The sequence below is a fragment of the Sphaerodactylus townsendi genome, linkage group LG06, assembly GCF_021028975.2.
Source record: "Sphaerodactylus townsendi isolate TG3544 linkage group LG06, MPM_Stown_v2.3, whole genome shotgun sequence".
NCBI classification, from domain to species: Eukaryota; Metazoa; Chordata; class Lepidosauria; order Squamata; family Sphaerodactylidae; genus Sphaerodactylus; species Sphaerodactylus townsendi.
This window is the reverse complement of record NC_059430.1, coordinates 39,468,787-39,478,803: the sequence shown is the minus strand read 5'-3', so window position 1 is coordinate 39,478,803 and position 10,017 is coordinate 39,468,787. Positions and strand designations below refer to the sequence as shown.

General features: G+C 46.9%; 1 protein-coding gene across 2 annotated transcripts in view; it reads right to left on the bottom strand.

Moving 5' to 3' along the window:
* The window catches only part of SYNGR1 (synaptogyrin 1), a 39,045-nt gene extending 37,752 nt beyond the window's left edge, over nt 1-1,293 (bottom strand). For both annotated transcript variants that reach the window (XM_048501927.1, XM_048501928.1), the window contains exon 1: nt 805-1,293. In XM_048501927.1, the coding sequence (XP_048357884.1) occupies nt 805-906 (102 nt within the window). In that variant the 5' untranslated portion in view covers nt 907-1,293. The remainder of the gene's footprint in view (nt 1-804) is intronic.
* Nucleotides 1,294-10,017: the final 8,724 nt, after the last annotated feature.

Below are 10,017 nucleotides of genomic sequence, written 5' to 3'. Positions count from 1 at the left end.
AAAGTGGCGATGATGCAGAGTCACATTCCCAATTCCTTCCTTCAACTTTTACCCAAATATGACCGTTCATCGTGTTTAAAGATTAAGTTTAGCCATTCCCTTTTTTTAAAAAAACTGTCCGAGATTTTGGAAAGGTCTCCATGAAGAAAGAAAACGCTTTATATTATAATCTCGTCCCATGAAAGCAGGCGGCGAAGGGCAGGGATTCAGAATGCCATCCTCAACTGGCTTCTGGCATTGCAACTACTCGCCAGTCGCCCCTTCCCCCGCAAAGCCCCGGTTTATCAACATGGATGGCACTGCAGGCTTGGGACTGTCTAATAATGCAAGGGGCGGGAAACGGAGAAGGGAGAAGCAACCCGAGCTGGGGGCTCCATGAGGGGCACCGCCTCGCTTCCACCGTAGAGGTCATTCTGGGCAGCGGCGCTTCGTGTCACCGCTTCGGGGGCACCTGCCCACCCCCACCGGAAGGGCAACAGCCCCGCTCCCCATTAAAGAAGAAGGGAGAAACACGAGCAGTGGCCCTAAAACGCTGGGCATTCTTGGGCATTTTCCCTCACCGGGAGAGACCTTCCTCCTCCTTCTCCTCCTGTAAACCCCGCTAAATGCCAGCTCTCGCCCGCCTGGGCTGCACTCAGACAGGGGCGCAAGCACCAGCCAAGCCCTCGCCAAAACCAATGCACTTTCCGCACCCAAAACATTCAAACCAGACTTCAGCCCCTTTCGGAGGGAGCGCGCAGATGGTTCACACACACACACACACCCCTTAACTACCCTCCCGAGGCAGACCCGAAGCGTTCTTACCCAAGAAACCATCCGGAGGATGGTGTGAGGTTGCCGGATGAAAGTCTGAGGGTCGAAAGCGCCCCCGGCTTTCCCAGCTCCATACGCGGCGCCAGCTTCCATCCTCGGAGGAGCCCCGCCACCCGGCTGCCGCCGCCTTCTTCTCCCTCACTCAGCGGCTCGCAGCAGCCAAAGTTTATTGCAGCGCGGCAAACGGCGGGGGGTGGGTCGGCGGGGGGTGAGAGCCCCGCCAATGCAAGCCGTGCAGGGGCCGTGTTCACGGAGGCAGTTGAGCAAGCGCGGCGCTGCAAAGGCCAAAAACAGGGCGGGGGACCGTCGAGAGCTACCAGGGCACGGCAGCTCGGCCTCGCTGCTCACTCGCTGCCCGGTGGGCTGGAGAACGGGAGGGCGAGAGACAAACCCGGCCCGAGCCAGAGCAGCAGGCTCCAGCTGGCCTCAACCTGGCGTGTTCCCGCTTCGAAGCAGCCGAGAGGCGAGAGCGAGCACCGAAGCGCCAAAAGGGAGCGCGCCCGCGTGCACTTCCAGGCCCCGCGGCTTGCAGGGGGCGGGGGAGGCGAGCGTCGACAGGGCGCTGCAGAGCTGGGGAGGGGGGTGGCTGCAAGCGAGGCCTTGGTCTCAGGAGGAGGCTTCTTCCTCACTTGCTTTTTTTTCTTAAGCGACAGATAAGATGACAGCTGGTGCTTCAAGTGCCATTTAACAAATTATGAGAGTTTTATGGACAAACAGTGAGCTGTCCTTCATTGGCCAGTCAGATAGACTAAAATCTGTCTAAGGAAACCCTCCAAACCACTTTAAAGACAGGACTGTTTGACAACTGATAAGTGCCACAGAACCTGAGTTGGATGGCCCCAGCTAGCCTGGTCTGGTCAGATCTTAGAAGCTAAGCAGGGTTGGCTCTGGTTAGTACTTGGCATGGGAGAACACCAAGGAAGGCCAGGGTTGCTATGCAGGGGGAGGCAATGGCAAACCACCTCTGAACATCTCTTGCTTAAGCTGAACCTCACAGGGTCACTGTAAGTCAGCGGAGTTTTCATTGCTTTTTTGACACACAATTTGGCCTTTCAGAGTCCAGTGGCACCACGAAAAGTAACAAAATATATTCCATCATAAGTTTTCAAAATTCAGACCACTTCTTGAAATGATTTCTCAGAAAAACTTAGGATGGAATAAATGTTGTTATTCTTAATTCTACTGGAGTCCTGTCCTATTTTGCGAAAACACAACTACCTGCCTGGAATCTACAATAGTGCTTCACTACCTGATTAGTATGAATGGACCTATGGGTCTATCAATATGAGTTTGGGCATGCCTAGGCAATTGACTGTTATCCACTGGGAACCAGGGCCTATTGACAAAAGGATGTTAATGTTCCCCAGTGCATGACAATTGCACAGTGATGGTCCCCTAATAGCTCAGTGAAGTATGGTCCCTGTCAGAGCTTAGGAAGGGTCATTTATGTTCCTCTTTGCCTTCACATGTGCTGTACTTGTAAATAAAACAAATAGGAAAATGCTATACATCTATAGTGCATTCTTCTTCAAAGGGACTGCCTTTGGAGCTCCTCACAGTAAAGAGTAGGCATCAAGTTTTGGACCACAAAATGATGTCTTTACCAAGAACATGCAAAGCTATGAAATATGATCATATAAACTACAAGTGGGACCAGTGAAGAGACTTTGACTAGAGGTTCGCCACCACGGAGATAGGGTGAGGAGGCCATTTCTGACACCAGATTATTAAAGAATAGCAAAATTATTTATCATTGTATACACTGTGCCTCCGTTTGTATTTTCTGCCTCTGGGTTATGTTTGTATGACCACAACATGACACCCACATGTTTGTATGACCACAACATGACACCCAAAAACTGACTTGACATGGAGTTACTATGTGTTAAAGCAGTGGTTCTCAACCTTTCTAATGGCGTGACCCTTTAATACAGTTCCTCATGTTGTGGTGACCCCCAACCCTAACATTTATCCATTTTACAGATGGAGAACACTGATGCAGAGAGTCTTAGGCGACCCCTGTGAAAGGGTTGTTCGACCCCCAAAGGGGTCCCGACACCCAGGTTGAGAACCACTGTGTTAAAGGACCTTTCCCCACTTACCTTAAGCCCCACGCTACTTGAGGAGAGTAGCGCGGGGTCCCCCGGCACTCCCCGCGAGAGGGGCGGTGACAGCGCAGCCGCCCCGACGCTGCCGCTGTCGCGCCCCTTCAGCGCGCGGCATCATCCATTTTGATGACCCCGCGGCATAGCGGGAAACGTGGTGAGTGGGGAAACGCCCAAAGAGTGGTACCAGCATTGACTGGGTCTTTCCTTTACCCTAATTGGAGGGATTGATTACATCCTATCAATTGAGTTTTTTATTCTACCGTATAAGTACTGCACTGCATGATGGGAGATTTTTCAGAGTGAACATTCTATTTGCAGCAGTTAAGACAGTTGAACTAAGATCTCTGTGTGTGTTGACTAAAAGCTCTCTCTTTGTGTGCATGTATTTTCTGTCAGTTCAGATAATGTTTGTTGTTCTGCTTGAAATTTGAAACCTGTAAACTGTAAATATGAAAGGAGTTCCTTTGTGCTGTTTGTAATGTAATGAAGTAAAAGAAGAAAAACAAAAAAAACCCCATCTGATCTTAACTGATGCCACAACTTAGTCTCTAAACTTCCCTCCCTGCACTGTTTGCAATTGTAAGACCGAGAAATTAGTGGATCCTACTTAAAACTATTTTTTGCTTCATTATTTGGGGTTTGGGGTTTATATTATATTAACTTTAATATGATGTTAATTTTATGATTAATATTATTGAATGAATAAAATTAGTTAAAATCTTTAAATCATAAAATTTGCACAAAGGCATTTCTAGACTATCTCACGTACATTTTCCTTATGTTCTTCAAACAATTCTACCATTGTTCACAAGCTTATTGTATATTTTTCTATCACATTTCCAAATCATAAATTGCAAGATTCCTCCCAGGGCTCGGAGACAGACCTGAGGACAGAGCTGCTGGCCAAGTGAGTGTTTGTCCTGCTGTTCCCACGCTGATGGGGAGGATTTCCTGAGAGGACACTGTATCTGAGAGAGTGGTGCTGGGGGCCTGCTGGAGAGGGGTCTCTGATTGCTTCTCTGTGTGTCTAGTTTGTGGCTGAGTGAGGAGGGTCTATTTTCCTGAGCGTTGTTTGATGGCCTGGCCTTCTGCTGTGGCTGTGGGGGCTTGTGAGCCTTGGAACTGCAAAGCTCCTCCCTGCCAGAGGCAGAATGGAGTCAGCTGGGCTGGGAGACAGAGCTGAGGACAAAGCTGCTGGCCAGTTTGTTACTGACTGAGGACGGTCTGTTTGCCTGGGGTTGATTGCTGCCTTTTGTTGTGGCTACTGAGAGGTGGGGGCTGCGAGCCTTTGAATTACAAGGCTCCTCCCTGGCCCAGGTGAGAGGGTTGTTGGCCTGGGTACCCTATAGTTCAGAGGCTTTAACACTGCTGTGCTTATCACATTTAGCTTAGCTAGACATTTGCACAGCTCTGAAAATCTCAGGTTAGAAGGTGATCTCAGGTGAGTCTCAGATTAGAAGTCCAACAGGCATTTGTGGGAGATTTTAGCAGGATTTGTGGGGGCGCCCAGAGGTCTGTTTCAGCGCCTGTTTCTGAGGAGGAGGGCAGTTTCCAAACACAGGAAGCAGACTTTTGGAAGAATACGACACATAGAAATAGAAGATTCAGGGATTATTCTGTGAGTTTAAAATTACAAAATCAATATGAAGTTCTTTCCCTTGTCAGTGATAATGAGGAATAGGCCCATGATAACAGAGTCAGTCCTCAGAGAATGTGTGGGTGACCTTGGAAGATTCAGCACATAGAATGGCCCCTGCTGATCCCCAGAGGAGACATGTGGTGGCAGTGATGTAGCACCCATGGGGCAGGGGGGCAATGCCCCGGGTGGAGCTGCTGCAGAGGCGTGGCCAAGCCATGGAGAGGGCGGGGTGGGGCGGGCAGCGCTATGGTAGGGGCGCAGGGTGCACACACACCCCGAGCGCAATGTCTCCTCACTTTGAGTCTGTGTGGTGGTGGTGCTGAGGGGGACAGAAGCAGTGATTTGTAGGCCTGACAGGATGTCTTGAGAGGTGTATTGTCTCCTGGGGTGAAAATCCATGATGTCACAGGGAGGATGACAAGACTCATCAAGCTCACTGACCATTATCCCTTCCTTTTGGTCATGAGGAAACCAATGACACTGCAAGATATAGCTTTCAGGATATCACAAGGGATTATAAAGCTCTGGGCAGGAAGTTAAAGGACCTTAATAAACAGGTTGTCATTTTTGTCTCTCCTCCCAGTTGAAGGACACAGCCCAGGCAGGGAGAGACGAATAATAGAGGTGAGCAACTGGCTTCACAGATGGTGCTGCTGAGAACGATTTGGCTTCTTGGACCATAATCTGCCAGTTCATGAAGATGGACTTCTGACAAGGGATGGGTTGCATCTCACAGCAGTTACCATAAACATTTTTGCTAGGATCAGGAGGACTTAAAACTAAGTTATGTGGGGGAAGGAAACAATATTCTTAAGGGCAGGAGTTCAGCAAGTGCTGAACATAAGAGTCCAAATGCTATAGAGACAATTAAACAAATAGTTCAAGAACCCAACAGTGAGGGAAAAAAGCCTTAAATAAGCAGCCAAGGGGAATGATATGGTCTCAGATGTTTCTGCACTAATGTACAGAGCATGGGAAATAAGACAAACTTAAACTCTTAACATGGCAAATGAAATATGACACAGTAGGCGTTCCTGAACCCTGGTGGGATGAGTCTTGCAATGTAACAATTGAGAGGTATTAGCTGTTTCAGAGAAATAGGAAAGGAGGAGAAGTAGCATTATATGCCAGGGATGATTACATCTGTGAGCAGGTACATGACTTACATCCTAGGAGCCAGGTTGAAAGCATTTGAATAAAATTTAAGGGGGAGTGAAACAACAGTGATGTCATTGTGGTGGTCTATTACAGATCTCCAAGTCAGACTGAAGACATGGATGTTGCTTCCTTGGAACAGATGACCAAACTTTCAGAAAGGAGAAATGTAGAAATAACAGAAGATTTCAATTAACCTGATATGTGTTGAAAGTCAAACTCTGCCAAGACTATAAGGTCCAACAAATTTCTCACTTCCCTTGCAATTATATTGTCCAAAAGAAGAAGAGTTGGATTTATATCCCCCCTTTCTCTCCTGTAGGATACTCAAAGGGGCTTACAAACTCCTTCCCCCCTTACAAAAAACACCCTGTGAGGTGGGTGGGGCTGAGAGAGTTCAGAAGAACTGTGACTAGCCCAAGACCACCCAGCTGACATGTGTTGGAGTGCACAGGCTAATCTAAATTCCCCAGATAAACCTCCACAGCTCAAGTGGCAGAGTGGGGAATCAAACCCAGTTCCTCCAGATTACATCTGCTCTTAACCACTACGCCACTGCTGCTCTCTCTTTGGCAGTGGAAGAGTCAACAAGGGAATCTTCTATTTTAGATCTGATCCTAACCAATTGTAACAAACTGGTTAATTGGGTGGACGGTGCAGGATTCTTAGGTGGGAGTGACCATGTTCTCCTGAAAATTGTTACACAGCAAAAAGGGGAAGCCAAGCGTAGTCAAACACACATTCTAGACTTTAAGAAAGTTGATTTCAGTAAACTTAGGGAACTACTGTGTATGATCCTAATCGTTAAGAATATTAAAAGAAAGGGGAGTACATGATGGATGGAAGTTTCTTAAAAGTTAGATCTTGAAGGCACAATTTCAAATTGTTCCAATGAGGAGGAAAAGGGTAGGTACCTAAGGAAACCAGGATGGATGTCTAAAGAATTTTCAACTGAGCTAAAATTTAAAAGGGACATGTGTAAGAAATGGAAAAGGGGGAAAATCACCAAAGAGGAATTAAAACAAATAGCCAGCATGTGTAGGAAGGTCAGAAAAACTACAGTGCAGAATGAGCTCAGACTTGCTAAAGAAGTTAAAAATAATGAAAGGGGCTTTTTTTTTGTTATGTCTGTAGCAAATGGAAGAACAAGGAAATGGTAGGATTTCTGTGTGAAGATGTCAAAATGCTACAAGGAAATGGAGAAAAGGCAGAACTACTCAATGCCTTCTTTGTCTTAGTTTTCTTTTAGAGTAGATCATTTAACAGACAGCCTGTAAGCACTTAGAAGGGAATGCTGTCAACATGGGTTTCTCAAAAACAAGTCATGCCAAACTAATCTTATCTCTTTTTTTGATAGAGTGACAAGCTTAGCGGATAAAGGGAATGCTGTGGATGTAGCATACCTTGATTTCAGTAAGACCTTTGACAAAGTCTCCCATGATATTCTTGCAATAGACAATGCTGTTGTTAGGTGGATATGTAATTGGTTGACTGACTGAACCCAAAGGGTGCTCACCAATGGCGGATCTTCATCCTGGAGAGAAGTAACAAGTGGGGTCTGCAGGGTTCTGACCTGGGCCCAGTGCTATTCAATAGTTTATAAATGACATGGATGATGGAATAGAGGGCATGATAATCAAATTTACCAACGGAATAAAATTGGGAGGGGTATCTAATACCCCAGAGGACAGGTATAGAATTCCCATCATCTTAACTACTTTGAGTCAATTCTGCTTGATGTTGTGAAATTTGTACAGTATAACTAAGAATTTGACTACCAGCTTTGTAATTTACAGAAATCCATCAATAAGGAGAATATTAGTTCTAGTTGACATTCTAGTTGTTCAATAAGGGTCCTAAAATCTTGGTTCGAGGAGCACTATAAAAGCTGCACCTAAAAAGTACATGTTGTAAAGTTTCCATTTCTCTGCCAGCACCTGGACAAAGTCTTTGGGGATGAGGAATTTTTCTGAATTTCCCATCTAAACAGGCAAAAGCAAAGCTGAACAAGAAAGGCCATTCTGTAAATATTTATTTCCAAGGTTGTAAGATATGAGGCAGAACAAGGGATATATTCCATACTGATTGGCAACTTGAAAGTTGGAACTCTCTCCAGATCCAATTGTCTTTCTGTATCTAAAATTCTTTGCTTTAGTGTTTGCTTGACTGTGTCAAATCCTAGTGACAACAAGGCTTGTGAAGAAAATCCAAGCCATTCAATGTTGTCTTTGACTGTGCAATCCAAAGGGGTGGGGGAGCTGAAGCTGCATTGGAAGTGGTGAAAGGGTACAAAGTTGAACAGACACCAGCACAGATGGACATAACTTGGTGGATGGCCACCACAAGCACCCAAACCCAGAAGCTTGATCTGGGTTAATGCACATGCCCACATGGAAGAGGGCCTCCTGGGGGTCTTTCAGCCTGGGAACACCATCTCCCAGCCACACACACATTTTTTGCTATGGGTTTTCCCAGAGATGAAAGGAATTTCTCCTTTATTGTCCACACTGTCAATTACCTCTTTGGAGGCAGCATGGCAGCACAGTCCCCAGATGCTGCTCTGCCATCTCCACCCTTTTGGATTGGGCTGTAATGGCCTTGACCCAACTTGATGAATAATTATCATTCAAAATCAATGGCATCATTCAAAATCAATGACATAATTCAATCTAAACCATAGATAAAGTGATAAAAGGGCAATATTCGCCTCCACACTTATTTGGCCAGTCTCTCATCTAACCATCGCATTTGATACACTTTTTATGGACCTGTGATATGGCTCTCAAAAACTTTGCTTGTGTTTGCACAAGAGGAGCAAAGCAAGAAGAAAGTGGAGAACTATGCAAAAAGTGTTTTTGCATGAAAGCTGAGTATCACAAACGAGCTCTGAATGCAGCAGGTCAGTGCTACTAGTGTTATTAGACCTCACTGCAACATTTGATGTGGTCGATCACCATCCTTTGACCCACTGCCTCCATGGGCAATATACCAGGACAGACATTGTCCCCAGACCATTTTGGGCTTTGTACATAAGTCTAAACCAATCTGATCCAGTACTTCACCTGGAGCAGCTGGCAGAGCACTGGTTGGATGACTATCTGCCACAGGATCGCTGTCAGCACCCTCTCTGCTGCTTTCTGGACCAGCTGGAGCTTCCAGAGCAGGCCCAAGGGTAGCCTTGCGTAGAGGAAATTGCAGTAGTCTGATCTGGAGGTGACTGTTGCATTGATCACTGTGGCGACATTGGATTGGGAAAAATAGGGGGCCAGCTGCTTCACCTGGCATAAATGGGGAAAAAATACTGTATGGGTCGTGTGTGCCTCCTGGGCCTCCATAGTTAGGGAAGTATCCAGGAGCACACCCAGACTCTTGATGGTTGACCCAGCTTTTAGCTGGACACCATCCAGGGTCAGCAGCTGCCGAGGGGTCACACAAAGATGTTAAATAATACTAGCGGGCCCGGCCACGTGTTGCTGTGGCAACTGTCCTTCTCATCACAGTCCGCAACCCACACAGATGTCCATGCAGGTCCAATGATCCCCAGCATAGCCTTTTGGGGTGGTCAAATGGAGTCCCTCTTTCCCTTTTCAATGCACATATATGGTGCTGTCTTGTTTTTTTAGTATAAGGTAACCCTTTCCATTCCACAATGGAACTGTGGGGAGTGTGAATCCCGCTGTCCATGAGGCTGGTTGACATGCACAGTCCCGGCTTGGGTAAGGCAGAACTGGGGCAAGCAGGCTATCCCAGTCAGGCAGCAGAGGCAGGGTGGTGAGGCGCTCAGATCGAGTCCAGCTCCCTGGGTTCTTAAAGGGCCACGTGCAAAAGAAGCGGAGCCGGTAGTGTTGGTTCGCTCCCACCCCATGGATTTTCTTAGAAGAAAAAGGCAAACTCCAGCTCACTTTTAGTAAAAGAGAGCTGTGGCAAATATGGGTGAGGAAGTGGGTAAGTGATGGTTGGATGTGAGGGAGGGCAGAGTGAGGTGTGTGAGGATAAGCTGGATGTGTATGAGAGTATGTATGTTGTGTGGTAGCAGTGGGTGAGGCACAGAGAGTGAAAGTTACCAGCGGGTGAGGGGGGGAACCCCACCTGACGTCTCACATGGCAGTATTACCTATTTACTGTTTTCACTGCTCACCTGTGGCCATCTGAGTGAACATTCTAAGGGCATCCCAAGCCCTCAGGCCACAGACATGCTGCATGAACATTCTAAGGGTGACAGTTAAACACAGCCAGCTTCATGGCCTGGTCTGCCAGGAAAAAGACATTTTACCTGGCTCAGGTATGGACTTTCAGCGATTT